Raw genomic sequence first — 19,536 nt, forward strand, 5'->3', positions numbered from 1 at the left:
GTAATATAGTCATGCTTGGGATTAGTCTTTGCTACTTGCATTTACTTAGAAGCGTGACGTTGCAGTTATGGTAGGTAGCGTCTGCATCGCGCCCGCTGTCTGCGACGCCTGTCACTCAGGGCATAGCTGCGTAGAACGCGGCTGCAACCGAGTCGGAGTCAATGAATCAATAAAATAAACTAGGTAACCGACTAGGGGGAGTCAGCAAATCAATAGACAAAAATCCGCCCGGCATCTTAGCATTTAGGGTCAGGTCCGGGGTCACTCATAGAATTTATGTCAGACCCTGTAAGGTAGCTGGGCATATGGCAGCGACCACCCCTGACCTGGTGGCAACAAGTACTCCTCTAAGTCTTCACTCATAGTGAGTGAATACTGGTTTATTTATGGCTTGTTTGGCTGAGCGGCTCGGTACTGGGTTCTCACAGTAGCTTACAAAGCTTCTTAGTATCGTCACACCATTGATGAAGTCAAGATCATGTGCCTGAGGGGCTAAACAAAACCCAAAGACAACAAACAAGTTAGAGAGATCAGTGCAAGACAGCGCGCTAAGGGGTTCTGGTCATCAGGATGGGTTCAAGCTCTACAGCTTAGATTGTGGCGTGTTGCACCACGTAGAGCAAATCCCTCTCTCATTCGTTCCAAACACAGGGTCCGTGCTCGGCTTTGGTATCTTCCACACAGCTTCGAAGTTCCCTTCATGCTCTCCACCTTCAAGAAAGTCCCACTGACAGCCTTCGGGATAGGCTCCTAGCATAGTGAAGCCGGAAAGTTCAATCCTATGATAGGTTTTCCGAGCAGTCTCGATATCAATCGTATGCCCGTCGCCAGGACTTAATCGCTCAAACTCGGCCGCAGGCAGAGAGTTGTATGTTTTGTGAGACACGCCGGCAGGTATGATGAAGACATCTCCAGCTCTTGCCTCCAGCTCTATCCCGCCCTTCTCGAAAGCAGAGCCATGTGTGTTCTTTTCCAAGTCCGGATCAGTATCAGCGACGCCGAACCGAATCGTAGCATTACCCGTGAGCACAGCCATGCATTCATGAGAAGCTCCGTGATAGTGGGCTCGCTGAGTGTGAGGATACCGTACAAGCCACTGAACTAGCCACCCATTGTCCCAAAACATATCGAAAGCGTGACCTGGAGTTCTCTCCGATTCTTTCAATACTCCGCGATAGTGTACTAGTGGAAGCGGCGAATTTGGTATCAAAGACGTGGGAGGTAGTGTGTAAAGCTTGGTTTCAACCATGTTTGGGAAATTCGTAGGTATGAAAGACCTACTGGAGAGCATTAGGGGTTATCCTATCATGGTCTTTATTCACACCAGCACCTCGCCGATTGGAACGGCACGTGATGATAAGCGAGAAGTCGGCTCGGTCGCCGAGCCCGAACGTAACGACCTCCGATTGGCCTTTGGATATAGCGTCGTTTAACACGCTCGGACAATTCTTTCCACACGCAGCCGGTCCTAGTGTGGACACACTATCTAAGCACACGTTGCAGACAGGCGCTCCCATGAGCATTATCGGCCTTGGCGTGAGGGGTTCGCGTTCACACAACGGTGTTGGTTGTTTCTACTTTGAGGCTTCTCCTAGGAGATGTTCTGTGACTAGCTTGTTCTTGTCTGTGAGCGGCCATGCCTTCGCCTTCGCCTTCTGACATGCCAAAGCCCGGAACATCGAGGGCAAGTGTCGCGTAAGTGACTGGCTGATCTTCTCTAGCTCAAGTAACTAACGCGATTCAATTTCCAGATGCGACGCGTGCCGTAAGCGGAAGGTCAAGTGTTCTGGTAACGTGCCTTGCGTCTCCTGCCAACGCAGGTCGATACAATGCACTGTTGCAGAAGACAGCAGGAGGATCGTGGTTTCAGAACGGTCAATGCATAGTGTGATGTCACGCGAACTTGCTAACATTCCTCAGGTACCTTCAGTCATTGCACCTACGTCTCAGGCGCTTTGAGAATGCAACTCGCGCGTCGGTGGGCACAGAAGACGTAGATGAGGTAGAAGCGCAGTTTGAAGAGGATAACGGTAGGCAAGTGAAAGTTCACGTGGGACTTCGCTAATCGACAGGCCAGATTTATCCCTAATGCGCGTGCCGGAAATGTCTCGTAACGAGTTGACTGAGCAAGTTGATGAAGACTCTTGGGAGGCAGATTTGAGCGAAAGTCCATTTCCTGATGATACATCGTTCATCAAGGACAACCGATCATCTGAGGCTCGATGGTGTAAGCTACTAGCCAGCACCACTACCTACCGGATGCTGACTACAGCAGTGTATGTCGCTCAGTCATCGAGCTGGTCCTTCGTGTTCAGAGTCACCGACCTTCTCCAGGAAGCTACAACAGCAGCAACCGAAGAGCTGCGTTTCCCTCTTGACGGTGATGCCTACCCCTTGAGGTGGGATCATATTCAAGAGTCCAATTGGCTGCGATCGATACCACCACGTGACTACGCGATCTACTTGTTGAACTCAGTCAAGTTTCATCTAAGCCATAGGTTGCAATTCTTCGATCACGAAGCTTTCGCCACAAAGACCGCGGAGTTCTACAATAGTCCACTTGAAACTGCCCGTTCATCTCGGCTCTGGTGTGTCCAATTTCTTGTGATAATGGCTTTTGGCAAAGCACTCCTCGAGCGCCCGCGCAATCACATCGTACCTTCGGGCTTCGAGTTTTTTGCGCGAGGTATGTCACTCTTAACATGCGTGCCTGAGCTACAGAGGACTGAACCTATCCTGACAATCGAAGTACTGGCATTGATAGCGCTGTACATGTATTGTATTGATTACAAAGCTTCTGCATACGCTTATGTGAGTAGTGCTCCTCATGTCTAGCCCCACTATCAATCTTTGAATCTAACAAAGTTGCGCACCGCAGATAGGTCAAGCTGCACGACTGGCAATGCATTCTGGCCTGCATACGAGATTACCGGTAGAACGCTTCGGTGTCGAAATCGCTCACAGATACAACTGTCTATGGTGGTCCATCTACATCATGGACCGGCACATTGCCTCAGCTACTGGTTGCCCCACTGTGGTTCATGAAGAGGACATCACTGCGCCTCTACCGATAACATTTGGATCTTCTCAGAGACACATCGTCTACACACTACATGTAAAGGTGTCACGCCTGGTCTCCAAGGTCTTGAGCAGTGAGTGGTTGGTCTCCGGTGTACCCATCTGTCTAACAGTGACAGCTGTCTATGTATCTAATAACGCAGTTGATCGGACCTTCCTGGAACGAACCCGACGTCTCCTGAAGTCTCTTGCGGGACTGGCTAAGGAGCTTGAAGACACCATACAAAATCAACTTCAAAGCCCCATCCAGGTTGATCTTGCTTCAGTAACCCTCCTGACATTGGCATATCACGAGGTACGTACTCAGTGTGCACCATCAGAACTGCATCTAGTCTAAAATCTTATCACACAGTGTGCAATACTAGCGACCCGGCCAGTGCTCTTGTCTTTGTTGAAACGAAGGCTGAAGAATGGTACACATCATCAGAGATCGATGCAGCAGAATTCCGACCGACCAAATACTCTCGTGGATACATGTGCAAATTCCGCAGCGAAAATAATCGAATTGTTGACTGTGCGATTAGACAACAACATGATAGGTAAGGAAGTCTACGATCCCTGTTTACATGCTAAGTCGTTTGACTCAGAGGTCTTCCTGCCATTTCAACTGGACACGCTCTCATCTGCGTTGATCGTGCTACTTGTCATTCGTGCTGTATCTTTCACGACTCACAACGTTCTCAACTTGGAAGAACGAGCACACGCCATTTTCGACGAGATGATCGCACAAAAGAATCCTATCGCGAAGTACCGAAAGGCGGAAGCTGTTCACGTGAAAGAGCTTCTTGCTTCGTTGGACAGCGCAGCCAGGCTGACTGATAACAAGCAAGCCTTTGGCTTGTCGGCAGCACTACAAAGACCCCAATCTCTTAATTCGATTGCTCCAGAACACCCGGCCTTCTCGAATGACTTTACATGCGCAAGCGGCTCAAGCGACTTTGCTACTCAGTTCTCTACCGCGACGTTTCCGGTATTCCCTATGGTGCCAAATGACGTATTCCTTATGAATTTCGGTCTTTCGTCTGAAGCTCTCGAGTACGTTGCCAACCAAGTCATGTTCGATTCTCCATTGAGTCATTTCGCATCTATGTCTGCAAGCGATGGGCAACATTGAAAAGCAATATCCTATGAAAGGACAAGTACCAAGAAATTGATTAAAGCCCTTCCAGTATAGTTGGGAAGGCCATAGATTGCATCGATTAGTGTTCTTCATGTACCCCTTATACCCTTAGTTAGCCCTGACCTCCTCATGGCGCGCGTAGGCAGGGTCCACATTATGTACGCACCACGTCTTGGTTCTGCACAGAGCCGAGACTCACCACGATGGAATAAAATTCGTGAATTTCTTCCAACGATGAAGACCGTGATAGTCTTTAAGTTCGATCAGGTTTTCTATGACAGCCTCTGTCAACCGGTCGAAAGGTCTACGGTTGCAGGATTGCGCCATTGGGGTCGCGAGCAGAACTTGCACAGCAATGTGAGTCTGAGATTCACATAATACTCTTAGTAGAGAAACTGGCTCTACCGTGAAACATCTGCGATCCATATTGCGCACTTATGTAAGGTCGGATTAGAGCGTACAGACACGAAATAAGTATAACAGTTCACTATAGGATAAGACATGTTCGTGCAAGTGACTAGCACTGGGGTACAAAATCGGGTAAATAACACCGCACATGGTGCGGTGTCTTTTACACAGAAGAAAGTCCCTCAAAAACACTGCGTTAGGGGTGTAATTAACACCGCATAAAACAGGTATTGAACACCACATAAAAGTGTATTTACACTAACGTACCTAACGGGCGAACGACTTAATGGGCGAGCGACTCACTTTTGCTAAGCCCCTACCACAACACCCTTACTGCAACTATGCCTTTCTAACAACACTACTTAGACGCGTTAAAAGAACATTAGATATAGCTTGCGCTCTAGGCTCTTAAACAAGACGCGAACCTCTCTAAGCAGCGTGCTGCAGCTATCTACAAGGTTCCTTAAGCTACACTAAACAAATAACACGCTAGACAACCTTTACGTGCTAATTCTATACCTAACTTATAGAACCTAGACAAGAATAAGGAGTAGGTAATTGTTTATTATATCCTTTAGCTAGCTGTGCAAAGATTTCCCCCTTAGCTTATAGCTGTAGCTAATATAGCTAATTCTTTACATACTAAGTATAATCTAGGCTATGTTAGCGTAAACTAGCCTAGTATATTTATTAGGCGTTAACTAGAGCTTATAGTAAGATTTAACTATAAGTATAACTATAAGCAAGCTCTCTATAAGAATCTAGAGATTATATAAGGCTAGTTCTACCTTATAGAGAATACTAAAGCAAAGTATAGTATCCTAGATAATAACACCTATAACTTTAATAAGATAGGCTTTATAATAGGCTAGATATCTATAGAAGCTATTATTATAGGCTTAGAGTGTTATAGATAGCTAAAGTCTATTTAATAGGGCAACTAGAAGTAGATAATAGTTATCTAGGGTATTAATAGGGTAGAGTAGGCTATACTACCTTTTATTAACTTTAAGGCGCAATATTACCTCTCTGCATAGTATAAAGAGGAGAGTCTACCCTAAGACTAGGTTATTATAGTCTCTAAGAATAGCTAGACTACTAATAAGCTTAGCATAGAGTAGTTAAAGTACTTTAATGCGTATATAAAGAAGCGTACTATTAGAACCTACTATCTATTAGTTATTAATAGTTATAAGAGCTATAACTTACTTAACTTCTAGCAATACTATAAGAATAATAAGATTATTACCTTATATATGCCTCTATACTTATTGCACCTTCTATAGCTACTTAATATAGGCTGTTTTGCCCCTTTAAAGAAGGTATATAGGTGCTAAGCTAAAAACCTTATATATAGCTAGATTAACTATATTATAAAGACTAAGTTCCTACTATACTTTATATGCGCCTATAATGCTGCCTTTACTCCTAGTAATATTAAGAGAGGGTTCTAAGGTACTAGACTAGTCCTGTTTAACCTATAATAGGTTATAATAGGCCTTAATATAAAGCTGCGCACTCTATTACTATACCTCTCTATTTATAAGGAGCCTTAGTAGTTATAAACTCTAAGTAATATCCTAGAATTTTACTTATAATCTGCTCTAATTTAAGATAAGTTTAAGAGATAGTAAGGTAGCTCTCTAAATTCTATTGCTAGTATGCTTAAGCATTATATTAAGAGCGCAGCAATAGTTATATATAAGCTAGTATTAGCGCAATAGAAGATTACTAAGCTTTAAGTAGTAAATAAGGCTACCTTATACTAAAAATTATATAAGAGAAAGTAGGTTAAAGTAGAAGGGACCCTAATAGTTAAGGATAGGCTATAACTAACAACTCTAAAGGAGTTTAGAGCGCATAGTAATAGGAAGAAGGTAAAGAAGTAAGTGCGCACTAATAGGGCTAACCTAACCTAAAGGTGCTATAGATAGTATAATAAGACTAGATATAATATATAAATATATAAGAATAATATAGAAGTAGTCTCTAAGTAATATTATAGGTTATTCTACTCTATATAGCTCTAAAGTAGGCTAATAGAGGCTATAATAGAGTAAGATTTAGTAGGGGCTTAGTAAAGGTATTTAACTTACCTATTATCTAACTTGCCTATAGAGTATATTATAAGTAAAAAAATATAAGTCTATAGTATAAAATACCTACTATATATATACTAGCATATAACTATAGTGTTTTTAATACTAGGACTAATTATTTCTAGTAGTTTATTATCTACTCTACTCTCTTAGAGTCCCTTATTATAAGGTCTATAGATACTCCTTCTTCTATTATTATCTAACATACTCTATAGGTAAGTTAGATAATAGGTAAGTTAGATACTTTTACTAAGACTATACTAAACTACTCTTTCTATACTAATACCTTCTTAATAATATAAGTTAGATGCGTTAAAGAAGGCTTAAATATAGCTTGCACTCTAGGCTCTTAAATAAGACGTAACTCTCTCTCTATAATATGCTGCTACTATCTATAGGGTTTCTTAAGGTATACTAAGTAACTAATATGCTAGATAACCTTTATAAGCTAGTTCTATAGCTAACTCCTAGAATCTAGATAATAATAAGGAGTAGGTAATTATTAAGCATATACTTAAGCTAGCTGCATAAGGGTTTCTCTCTTACCTAGTAGATATAGCTACTATAGCTAATTCTTTATGCGCTAAGTATAATCTAGGCTATATTAGCCTAAACTGGCCTAGTATATTTATTAAGTATTAACTAAAGCTTAAAGTAAGGCTTAACTGCAAGTATAACTATAAGAGAGCTCTTTATAAGGATCTAGAGATTATAAAAGGCTAGTTCTACCTTATAGAGAATACTAAAGCTAAGTATAGCATCTAGAACTAAGATATATATAACTTTAATAAGACTAGGTTTATAATAGGTTAAATATTAATAGGAGTAGTTATAATAGGCTTAGAATAATATAGAAGGCTAAAGATAGTCTAGCTAGGTAACTAAGAGTAGATAATAGTTATATAGGGCGTTAATACTAAAAGGTAGGCTATTCTACCCTTTATTATCTTTAAGGCCTATAATTACCTATCTAACTAGTACTAGGAGGAGGATCTACCCTAAGACTATATTATTATAGTCTCTAATAATAGCTAGACTACTAATAAGCTTAGTCTAGAGTAGTTAAAGCACTTTAACGCATATATAAAGGAGCGTACTATTAAAACCTACTATCTACTAGTTATTAATAGTTATAAAAGCTATAATTCCCTAGATTTCTAGCAATGCTGCAAAGATAGCAAGATTATTACCCTATATATGCCTCTATACTTATTATACCTCCTGCAGCTACTTAATATAGGTTGTTTTGCCCTTTTAAAGAAGTTATATAAGTACTAAGCTAAAAAGCTTATATATAACTAGATTAACTATATTATAAAGATAGAGTTTCTACTATATTTTAAAGTAGCCTATAATAATATAATAACTTCTAGCAATATCTAAGAAGAGTTCTAAGGTGCTAGACTAGTACTATTTAACCTATAATAGGTTATAATAGGCCTTAATATAAAGCTATAGACTCTATTACTACTACTTACTCTTAACTATAAGCTCTAGCAGTTATAAACCTCTAGTAATACTCTAGAACTTAGATTATAATTAATACTTATAAAGATAAGGATTTAGAAGTATATAAATAGCTTACTAACCTCTTTAGTTAAAGCGTTTAAGAAGGTCTTAAAGAGGGTAGCTATTATTACGCATAAGCTAGTATTAGTATAATAGGAAATTACTAAGCTTTAAGTAGCTAATAAGGCTACTATGCAATATAAATTATATAAAAGAAAGTAAGTTAAGGTAGAAAAGACTCTAATAGTTAAGAATAGATAGTAATTAACTACTCTAAAGGAGTTTAGAGTATATAGTAATAGGAAGAAGGTAAAGAAGTAAGTACGTGCTAATAAAGCTAAGCTAACCTAAAGGCGCTATAGATAGTATAATAAGACTAGATATAATATATAAATATGCAAGAATAATATAGAAGTAGTCTCTAAGTAATATTATAGCTTATTCTGCTTTATATAGCTCTAGGTTATAGTATTTTAGGCTATAATAAGGTAAGGTTTAGTATAGTCTTAGCAAAAGTATCTAACTTGCCTATTATCTAACTTACCTATAGAGTATGTTACCCCCTATCTTATTATCTATCTCTTATCTTATTATCTACCTCTTATCTTATTATTTATCTCTTATCTTATTATCTATCTCCTATCTTATTATCTATCTCTTATCTTATTATCTTTCTAATCTCTTATCTTATCTCCTCTCTTATTTATATATAGATTAGACTAGATAGAATAATATAAACCTTATATTAGTAACGTACCTAATAAGCAAATAACTTAATAGGTAAGCAACTTACCTTTACTAAGCCTCTACTAAACCTTACTCTATAATAGCCTCTATTAGCCTGCTTTAGGGCTATGCAGAGTAGAATAACCTATAATATTACTTAGAGACTACTTCTATATTATTCTTGCATATTTGCATATTATATCTAGTCTTATTATACTATCTATAGTGCCTTTAGGTTAGCTTAGCCCTATTAGTGCGCACTTACTTCTTTACTTTCTTCCTATTACTATACGCCCTAAACTCCTTTAGAGTTATTAATTATAGGCTATCCTTAACTATTAGAGTCTCTTCTACCTAGACTTACTTTCTCTTATATAATTTCTAGCATATACCAGCCTTATTAGCTATTTTAAGCTTAGTAATCTATTTCTCTATAAGTATAAGCTTATGCATAACTATTACTACGCCCTTAATATAATGCTTAAGTGCGCTTATTATAGAATTTAGTAAGCTACCCTAGTATTTCTAGAACTTATCTTAAATTAGAGTAGATTATAACCTAAATTCTAGAGTATTGCTTAAGGTTTATAACTGCTAGGGCTCTTCTTTAATAGGGAGTTATAGTAATAGAGTATATAGCTTTATATTAAAGTTACTTATAACCTATTCTAGGTTAAATAGGACTAGTCTAGCGCCTTAGAACTCTTCCTAGATATTACTAGTAGTAATTATAGTATTATAGGCGTATATAAAGTATAGTAGGAACTTAGTCTTTATAATATAGTTAATCTAGCTATATATAAGGTCTTTAGCTTAGCGCCTATATACTTTCTTTAAAGAGGTAAAATAGCCTATATTAAGTAGCTATAGAAAGTATAATAAGTATAGAGGTATATATAAAGTAATAATCTTATTATCCTTATAGTATTACTAGAAGTTAAGTAAGTTATAGCTCTTATAACTATTAATAACTAATAGATAGTAGGTTCTAATAGTACGCTTCTTTATATACGCATTAAAGTACTTTAACTACTCTATACTAAGCTTATTAGTAGTCTAGCTATTCTTAGAGACTATAATAACTTAATCCTAGGGTAAGTTCTCCTCTTTATACTAGGTAGAAGGGTAATAGCGCGCCTTAAAGATAATAAAGGGTAGTATAGCCTACCCTTTAGTATTAATACCCTATATAACTATTATCTACTCTTAGTTACCTAGCTAGACTATCTTTAGCTATCTGCGTTGTTCTAAACCTATAATAATAGCTTCTATAGATATTTAGCCTATTATAAAGCCTATCTTATTAAAGTTATAGGTGTTATTATCTAAGATACTATACTTTGCTTTAGTATTCTCTATAAGGCAGAACTAGCCTTATATAATCTCTAGATTCTTATAGAGGGCTCTCTTATAGTTATACTTATAGTTAAATCTTACTATAAGCTCTAGTTAACGCCTAATAAACATACTAGGCTAGTTTATGCTAATAGAGCCTAGATTATGCTTAGTATATAAAGAATTAGCTATAGTAGCTATATTAGCTAGTTATAGGGGGAATCCTTACTTAACTAGGTTAAGTATATAATAAACAATTACCTACTTCTTATTATTGTCTAGATTCTATAAGTTAGCTATAAAATTAGCTTATAAAGGTTATCTAGCGCGTTAGTTACTTAGTGTACTTTAAGGAACCCTATAGATAGCAGCAGCGTGTTATAGAAAGAGAGTTATATCTTGTTTAAGAGCCTAGAGTATAAGCTATATTTAGGCCTCCTTTAACGCGTCTAACTAGTATTGTTAAGGAGGCATTAGTATAAGAAGGGTAGTTTGGTAGGGGCTTAGCAAAAGTGTCCAACTCGCCCGTTGTCCGACTCGCCCGTGGAGTACGTTACCTTGTGTGTATTATTCTGAGTCTTGATAAGGGCGCTAAACACTAGAGTCTTGGCCAATGTACAGAGACAGTATCTAAGATACGCAGAGGCTGTTTTCTTAGTTTAATTTTCCTCCTTCTCACGTGTGCACCGGGTATTTCGGGAATCACCCATAAGCTTCCGAGGACCGTGCCGCTGACTAAGATAACGAACGGACATTTCCTCGGTACCTGGATACCGCCACCTTTCATACCATAACGGTGTATGAGATGATGATAGAAAAATGACGATCGCTCAACAGCTTCGGCAACTCATCGTCGGCCGGCTCAGCTAGCACGGACCTCAAAGCGCCTATCTGCTACCTAGGTATCAAAGCAAGGACCTGCCATTACCTGCATCGATAGTGACCAGCCACTTGCAAATTAGCGTTTATCTAATGGTGCATTATGGTGCGGGTCAGGTCTCCTCTTTGAGCATCGCAAGACGAGAATGATGTTTACAATCCCTTAGCGAGGTGATGGAGGTTGAACGGTTAGACATCCGTCACACGTGCCGGCAAAGCGCGGAGATCTAACCGCAATTCTCAGCCAGTCGATTTGTGGCGCTGGTCTACTGCGCCCCTCCAAACAAGAGTCATGGACAAGAGATATCGATTCTTCTCCGACACACAAATATTCCGAAATGCAGAATAGATGTGCGTTCTCTAAGTCCTTATAAAGCCGCAAGTCAGACTGCACCAAAATCGCCCTGGGAATTATCAATCGTGATTGTGCGCTTCACACCAACTCTACTATCATTCTTCCACCACAAGCATGCCATTCCTATCAAACAAGATGACGCCCGAAAGTCCAGAGCGGTCGCGACCTGTTTTACCTCTGATTTCTGAACGCGAGGTCGACAGAGCAAGACCACTGAAGGTCATCTACATTGGTGCTGGAGTGTCAGGCATCGTAGGAGCTATTCAGTTCCAAAAGAGGGTACCTGGAATAGATCTCGTCATCTACGAGAAGAATCCTGATGTTGGTGGTACCTGGTATGAGAATCGATACCCAGGATGCGCATGCGGTATGTATTACACGGTTTTTATGCTGTTGACTGTAACTAAACCATAAACACAGACGTACCATCGCTATCATATCAGCTCAGCTTCGAATCATCTACTCATTGGAGTCAATTCTACGCTTCTGCTCCCGAAATTTTAGCATATTGGCAGACCGTTGCCAGCAAGTACGATATCCACAAGCACATCAAGTTTCAGCATCGATGTGTAGAGGCTCGTTGGGACCGTAAGGAGTCGAAGTGGTTCCTCACGCTTCTGAAAAGTGTAGATGATGGGACCACTGAGCTTGTGCATGATAGCGCCGACGTTTTGGTCACTGGAACAGGAACCTTGAATGAATGGAAGTGGCCCGATATTGCAGGGATGGAGACATTCCGGGGCACACTATTGCATAGTGCGAATTGGGACGAGTCTTTCGACTCCACTGTAAGCAGGTCCACATTCTAAAGTCTCTGATCAAGAACAGGCTGATGGTTCATAGGGCAAGACAGTGGCTATCATCGGTGCAGGCAGCAGTGGCATTCAAATTGTCCCAGCTCTTGTCCCCAAAGTTGCTAGGATGGATCACTATGTTCGCGGCAAAACTTGGATTGCGAACCAGATCGCCGAGCACCATGTCCGCGAGCGTCAAAGCGAAGGCACGAATGGCAACTTTTCATACTCATCAGAGGAGAAGCAAGCTTGGCTGAAAGATCCCGACGTGTACCTTCGTTATCGCAAAGAACTCGAACTGTCACTTCAGGGACTCTATGCGACCAGCGAGCGTGATAATCCACGATGTGTGGGTATCGAACAAAAGCTTGAAGTAATGATGAAAGAGCGGTTAAAGGGAAAGCCGAAACTCATCGAGTCACTCCTTCCCAGATACCCACCACTTTGCAAACGCCTTACCCCAGGCCCAGGCTACTTGGAGGCGCTTGCATTACCAAAAGTAGACGTCATTACCTCGACCATTCGATCAATAGATGCAACCGGCGTTATCACCGAAGATGGCCAGCACCGATCTGTTGACGCGATCGTTTGCGCGACCGGCTTCGACACGTCGGTATCTTCTGGCTTCCCCATATACGGCCGTGACGGCCTGAACCTCCGTCAAAAGTACAGCGATTATCCGCGGTCCTACCTAGGCCTCTGTACAGACGGTTTTCCCAACTTCTTTCAATCGCTCGGTCCGAACTCGTTCCAAGGAGCCGGAAGCTTGCTTGTGATGATCGAGGTTATTCATACCTACATCGCACAAGTACTGGAGCGCCTCTCAAAAGGCAATGTCAAGATTGTGGAACCAAAGAGAGGCCCTGTGGACAAGTTCACGGCATACTGCGACGAGTACTTTAAGCGCACTGTGTACACAGCAGACTGTGTGAGCTGGTACAAGACAGCGCCGCCAGGCTCATCAGTCGAGCAGCGTATGCGTGGTCGCGTTACGGCGCTGTGGCCTGGAAGTAGTGTGCACGCTATGAAAGCACTACAATTTGTGCACTGGGAAGATTTTGAGATGGAGTATGTTGACGGAAACAGTTTTGGGTGGTTTGGCAATGGATGGACTGTTGCGGATCGGTCGGGCGACCCGGAAGGTTTAACAAGCTATCTGAACGACTACCAGTTTCTCGAAATGCAAGAGGGGACATCAAGGTACAGTGGTGCGTGAGATGTGTATAACCACCCATGGGTGTGAATGTAAGCGCTTCGATGCTAAGGGAAGTGACGCCCTTGCCGGCGTGAACGTTAGGAATTGAGTAATCTCAGACTGTAATAAGTGTGATGACATATCCGTGCACTATAATAAATGAGGTCAGAAATCGGTCAGAAGCTTTAAGTGGAGCGGGCCTCGCTACTGGCAATTTAACCACTCAACATTAATCCCTACATAACACACACTACGGTCCAAGATCGTGTAAGAAACACCGAATCGGGTGTTATCAGCACAGAAAAAATGCTTATTCGGTAAAATACACTGAAATTTTGGTGAAATACACCGGAAATAAGGCTAGACATCTAAATTTGCAGTGTGAAACACCAGATGCGGTAGCTTTTGCATAGGATAAAGTCCCTTTTTAGCTAAAAATCATAGCATTGGTACTGTGGTAACAGCGTAGTGTGAGCTTGGGCGTGAACATACGCGCTTCTATGGGACTTAGTGATTACATGACCATCTCCAGATGGAATGTTCCACAACTGAAAGATCCTGCAATCATTCCTCTGTCCAAGGTGAGTATGGCTTGAATTGTTCTTACATCAAGACCACTCCAACCACTAAATCTTCGCAACCCTTCACTCTTCCATATTGCATAATGACCGAGCCTTTCCAAAATGTGCATCCCAAGCTTTCATTTGACACCTGAGCATTCAAGCAACAAATCGGGGTGGGTCAACAACACCTGATCGATAGCCATGTGGTTTGAGACGGTGCGATCAATGGCTTAATAAGTTACACAATACGTCGAATGACTCCGTCTTATGTGAGCGTTGTTGTCCCTCGAATCAAACGCGTAAGCGGGGTATAGGAGCAACGTGCGAGTTGCATCCCAAAGTCATGATACAAGAACAAGTGTCTTGAATAGAGTCTGTAGAGGAGCTCTGGCTCTAATTACACGTTTTACACCCCAGACCCAGCAGAATCTGGTGCTATAATCGTTATGCTATCCCCCAGCAGCTATATAGTTGATCGATAGGCGCATTCCAACGGTGACATCACCTCTGGTTAGAACCTGTGCTAGTCTCCGGCGGTGTGTTCAGATTAATGACTTGGATCTCTACTGCTGGTGAGCAGCACCTAATATTCAGCGCAAAGAAAGAAGTGAAACGGATAGATAGAAACATTTGACGGACTACATTCAGTTCGGAATACTTCGAAGGTTTTGTTACCATACCAGTGCACTCTGCTGACCAGAGGCGCATGAGAGACCTGCGCAGAATTCATCATCCTCCTTGCTAACTGTGTCTGAGTTTGGAGGCTGTTGCACAGGCCAAATTTGACGACCTGCTGCCTTTTCCATAGCCGCATGCTCCTTAACAGCCTCCCGCATCTTTGCTTGCTGATGGATCACCGGACTTTCAATAAATGGATTCATCTGACCATTGACGAAATGTCCGCGCTCCATGTTCTTCTGTACACCATTTGCCAGTCCCTTGTCTTCATTCATGACCTGTTTGTAAAGAACGTTGATCTTGTCGAAGTGTTCTTGTTTTGCGTTCTTGTTTCGAAAGATCTGATAATGCATCTTGGTCTGGTGTGCACTGATCGGTAAGAACCTTTGCAGCATGATGTAGTTGGGTCTGAGTGTAGTCAGTCAATGTCGTTTGCGAGGCAGGTATTTGAGCACTTACAAGATATTTGTAGAGACATTTGGAAAATAGTAGGTGGTGCAGATCTGAAGACCTTCTCTCTTTTGCTCTTCGTCTTGTTTGGAGCTGGAGATCACATACCCATCTTTCGCATCTAAAGTTAGAGTATCGAGATCGAACAAAGTTGGGATGGTAGGATGCGACGTTGGGCAGTGGTAGCACTCGTTGAAATTGTCAGAGCAAAGCTTCCAGTTGGTTGACGCGTCAATTTCGAACTCGTGATCAAATACGTATACGCTCATGTCGTAGCCGTCGTATCGTTCTTGGGTATCGATCCCATCGAATTCTTTCTCCCATGGCTCAGGATCGTCCGACGAGTCCAAATTGACCCAGATGAAGCCAAGAGCATCTTTCTTCAGATGGATCTTGAACAAACTGTTTTCGTTTATGTTGAAGTTCTCTACATTGTCGTACCAAGGCGCTTTTGTAAGCTTCCCATCCATGCTGTAGGACCATCCATGATACTTGCATGACAGTATTTGGTTACGGCCGGATCCAGCATCGACAATCGGATAGCCTCGGTGACGACAGGTGTTGTGAAAAGCATTAAATTGGCCTTTTCGGTCTTTCGTGATGACATACTCGTATCCAGCGATCTCGAACTTTATCCAGTCTCCCAGGTTAGAAAACCGGCACTCGTGAGTCACCAACATCCATTTCTTGCTAAATATCCCACGCCTTTCGAGCTGGTACATTTCATCAGATACATACCAGCTCGCAGGTAATGCTCGGATAGGCTCTATTTTGCCATCTGTGTAGGGACTGGAACATGTCGGACCGTGAGATTTGGTCTTGGGAGCCATGGTATCCTTTCGATATAGGACTCAAAGATATGGATATTGGAATGTAGTGTAAAAAGAAGTGCTTCGTTGGCTCTACAAGATGTGCTCACGCAGTGTATATATACTTCTTTCTCACCACTCATAGGTCGACCGGGGTTCGCATTTGTCAGTTGGCGAAATACTACAAGTGTGACTATCGTGGCCCCTCCAAAGAGCTCATCGGACTTACCTCAACTGTAGCGAGGGTCTTATTGTCGGCTGAGCCGGCAGCTGGCTTGCGCAAGCCTCTTATCATCGAAATTTGATCTTTTACTTGAAAATCTGCCTGATGACAGACCAGATGCCTAGGTCTTGCAGGTTGCTCACGCTGATTGGTTCAAACGCGCTCTTCGAAGGTTCGCATTGTGTGGCATCCCGGCTATCAATGCCCAAAGACATGGGGCTAATGTTGGGTCGCATTGGACCGACGGTTTAGGATTGCTAGATAAGAGAAAAACACCCGCGTCGCATCGCTGATGTTAAAGCGATTCGCGGGAACAGTGTGCTCAGTGGAGTTTCCCAAAATGGACAAAGAGGTACGCTAGTGACCTCTAGGCTTCGTATCGGCGCTGCTACATCATTTTTCGAAAGTACCGAGTCATTGTCGGGCTGGTTAGGTAGAGAAAAAACCACCCGCGTCGTATCGGTGATGTCGAGGCGATTCGCGGGAACGGTGTGCTCATTAGAGTTCCCCAAAATGAACAAGGAGGTACGCTCGTGACTCTTAGGCTTCGTCTCGGCGCTGCTACATCATGTTTGAAAGTACCCAGTCTTCGCGCTGTCAATTCAAGACAACGGCACTCGGAGATGGAACGCAAAAGGGGCAATGGTGGCATTGCAGACGCCGGGCCATGCCACAAGCGTCCAGCTTAAGACTCAAGGGGAAGCTGCACTGATGGGAATATGGAAACATTTCTATTGCGCGTCTTCCTTTCAAATTCCACACAGATGTTTGTGATCGTTGTTTCGGTTATTGGAAGCCGGACATTATGTGTTTGCCACTCACTGGAGCAGCCGAAACCGCCAAGCTACCCCGCTTCCGTGCGGGGCGATGAGGCTTCAGCGCGAGCGTCAAGCGCATCGTGCTGCTTATGCTCTTCGCTGCTCTTTACCGAACATGCTATTGGGTCCTGACGTGACGCTCATCTTACTTTTTTGCTGGACGGCAGCAAAACCGAGTCTTGTCAGTCATCTGAGCAGATCCGCCGGCTCGACTCTGAGTTGAACACTCGGCAATCGCAACCCCTCAGCAGCCTGACAATTGCGCATCTCCATGTACTCCCACAAGAAGCGAATGTACGCTGCGCGGGTCAAAGGTAAACCCACGGCACTGATGTACGCTTTCTGATGTCTGACTGTCTGCAGGATGTCATCAATGCTCGCAACGAAGAGTCAGCTGTGATTTGACTGAACCTTTCTGCCGCAAATGTAGCTTCAGAGGTCTCGATTGTAGTGGATATAGCAAAACCAGGTATCGGTTTGCAGATGATCTCATTGCGCAGGGAAAAGCCCCTGGCGGCTTGAGAATCCACCCTTGGGGTATCGAGAGCCATCGTTCTGGCAGTGAGGGTCGGATGCCGAGGCGCAAAGAGGATTGGAAAGATGCGGCGCTGTTATCCAAAAGAGAACAAGAATCTCCGCCAACATTGTCGCGCGAACACCGCGTTCATCGTCATGAACACTTGCAGCTCTCAAATGGCTTGCTTAACGCAAATGACCAGTGCCTCTTCCGCTGTTGTAAGTAGTTTCAATCAAATAAGGATAGTGCTAACTAAAACAGTTTCTGAGGAAATAGCTTCCAAGTTCGTTGTCATTGACGATGACTACAACCAATGGCGCCTCTCGGTCCTTCCGCTCGCTTATTGTGATGACCTTGTCAAGTCTGCCGTATGCGCGGCATCTGTTTGCTACTTAGCAACACGGGCAGGTCGGCGAAGCACAAAGCCGTATTCTGCTTATCAATGTGTCCTTCAAGGTTTGCGAGAGAAGCAAGAGCTCTTAGCTCACGACACGACAGCCAAACAGGGAATCTTAGTAGCATTGCTTCTTCTCCTGGCCACAGCGATAGTAAACGGTCTCCCTGACTTCCGCAGAATCTTCCATCTGATCGAGGTATTTCTTAGCATCACGCAGGAAGACAACATCCTGGGCACAGGGTCTTTAGGCCCCTTTCTGTGTACTCAGATCGAGAAGCAAGTTGACTCACAAGAATCAAGAAAAGCAATACTAACCAAAACTCAGATTCCGTGGATATGCCGCTCCTTACTTGAGCCGCCATCAGGGGTTGGCAATTCTTCGCTTAACGACTCCGATCAGACCCTCAATATCGAAAGGATGGGAGGAGTTCACTACCTGCTGCGAGCTGCATCCCGAGCTTCATCACGTACTGTCTAACGTCTATGATCTCAGCGCTCAAGCTTGCGAGATGTACATAACACGACTGAGGCTTGGCGTGCGAACTGGTGACTCTACACAACCACTGCTGAAGTTCCGCGCAACACTTGAAAGCATACCAGACCACTGCCTTGTTGATTCTAACACTTTTGTATTCTCAGTCTTCATTGCTGCGTGCGAGAGCGTTACCGTTAAAGACCAGATGTATTTCTCTAACGTGCTACACAAAAAGTATGAACGTCTTGGGTTTGCCAACGTGCTTACAGCCCTAAATTACCTGCAGATGTACTGGGATGGTCAGACATCTCGCGACTGGGTGGATTTAATGACAAAGTACGATGTGTGGATATTTTAATTTTTAGCTACAAGGAGCTGCGCTAAAAATGTTAGTTATTACTTTTTGCAAAACGTTAGCTAACGTACACCCTGTAACTTAGTGCGATACAATAACGCTAGATGCAAGTTGTTAGTAAAATGTAGTACAAACAGCATCCTACTACATCCTGCATTAACAAGATAACGTACTAGATAGGTGAGTTGACCGGACGGGTGAGTTGATCACTCTGCTAAGACCCTACTAAAACTTAACCCTATTTTGGCCTACAACACCCTGTTATAGGCCTGCAAATAGTAATTTAACATGTTGCAGTATAGAAGAGCTATCTACAATCTTTTTTAACATATGCGCAAGTTATGCCCTATCTCCTAGCACTATTTATAGCGTCTTATAGTCTGTTAACCTTTATTAGTGCGCACTATCTTCTTTGTATGTTTTCTATTACTACACGCAGCAAACTCCTCTAGAGTATTTAATTATACCCTCTCTTTAACTATTAGAGTCCCCTCTAGCTATAAATGCTTTCTTTTATATAATTTATATTATGTTATAGCCTTATTAGTATCTTAAAGCTTAGAAACCTGCTTGCGCACTAATACTAGCAAATACGCTATTATCTTAGCACCTTTAAAGAGCTTTTCTAGCGCATTTATAATAGAGGAAGGTAAGCTATCTATATGCTTTTAAATCCTCTCTTAAATTAGCTTTAATTAAGACCTAAATTCTAGTATGTTCTAGAGTATATAGGACTGCTAGAACTTGTTAGAG

General features: G+C 42.3%; 5 protein-coding genes across 5 annotated transcripts; 3 read left to right on the top strand and 2 right to left on the bottom strand.

Moving 5' to 3' along the window:
• Positions 1-375: 375 nt before the first annotated feature.
• Positions 376-1,282, bottom strand: C7974DRAFT_381671 (uncharacterized protein). Its single transcript, XM_046140598.1, has one exon. It carries the CDS (start codon positions 1,247-1,249, stop codon positions 584-586), a length of 666 nt encoding a protein of 221 aa, XP_046002250.1. The 5' UTR covers positions 1,250-1,282; the 3' UTR covers positions 376-583.
• Positions 1,283-1,480: 198 nt separating this feature from the next.
• Positions 1,481-4,646, top strand: C7974DRAFT_381673 (fungal-specific transcription factor domain-containing protein). Its single transcript, XM_046140599.1, has 9 exons — positions 1,481-1,695; positions 1,752-1,874; positions 1,921-2,030; positions 2,078-2,227; positions 2,276-2,811; positions 2,879-3,152; positions 3,198-3,373; positions 3,431-3,617; positions 3,666-4,646. The coding sequence occupies exons 1-9, from the start codon at positions 1,637-1,639 to the stop codon at positions 4,190-4,192; spliced, it is 2,142 nt and encodes a 713-aa protein (XP_046002251.1). The 5' UTR covers positions 1,481-1,636; the 3' UTR covers positions 4,193-4,646.
• Positions 4,647-11,242: 6,596 nt separating this feature from the next.
• C7974DRAFT_438360 (flavin-binding monooxygenase) lies at positions 11,243-14,163 on the top strand (the record flags this gene model as incomplete). The annotated part of the gene is made up of 5 exons (XM_046145252.1): positions 11,243-11,876; positions 11,930-12,297; positions 12,353-13,503; positions 14,031-14,072; positions 14,112-14,163. The coding sequence occupies exons 1-5, from the start codon at positions 11,624-11,626 to the stop codon at positions 14,161-14,163; spliced, it is 1,866 nt and encodes a 621-aa protein (XP_046002252.1). The 5' UTR covers positions 11,243-11,623.
• Positions 14,164-14,423: 260 nt separating this feature from the next.
• Positions 14,424-16,317, bottom strand: C7974DRAFT_459411 (Rieske [2Fe-2S] iron-sulfur domain-containing protein). The gene is made up of 2 exons (XM_046146101.1): positions 15,199-16,317; positions 14,424-15,147 (listed from the first exon to the last, which is right to left on the bottom strand). Exons 1-2 carry the CDS (start codon positions 16,017-16,019, stop codon positions 14,733-14,735), a joined length of 1,236 nt encoding a protein of 411 aa, XP_046002253.1. The 5' UTR covers positions 16,020-16,317; the 3' UTR covers positions 14,424-14,732.
• An 812-nt stretch (positions 16,318-17,129) lies between these two features.
• C7974DRAFT_381681 (uncharacterized protein) lies at positions 17,130-18,857 on the top strand. Its single transcript, XM_046140600.1, has 4 exons — positions 17,130-17,353; positions 17,403-17,774; positions 17,818-18,229; positions 18,279-18,857. The coding sequence occupies exons 1-4, from the start codon at positions 17,311-17,313 to the stop codon at positions 18,784-18,786; spliced, it is 1,335 nt and encodes a 444-aa protein (XP_046002254.1). The 5' UTR covers positions 17,130-17,310; the 3' UTR covers positions 18,787-18,857.
• Positions 18,858-19,536: the final 679 nt, after the last annotated feature.

This window comes from Boeremia exigua, assembly GCF_020726555.1.
Source record: "Boeremia exigua strain MPI-SDFR-AT-0100 chromosome Unknown C7974scaffold_1, whole genome shotgun sequence".
NCBI lineage: Eukaryota > Fungi > Ascomycota > Dothideomycetes > Pleosporales > Didymellaceae > Boeremia > Boeremia exigua.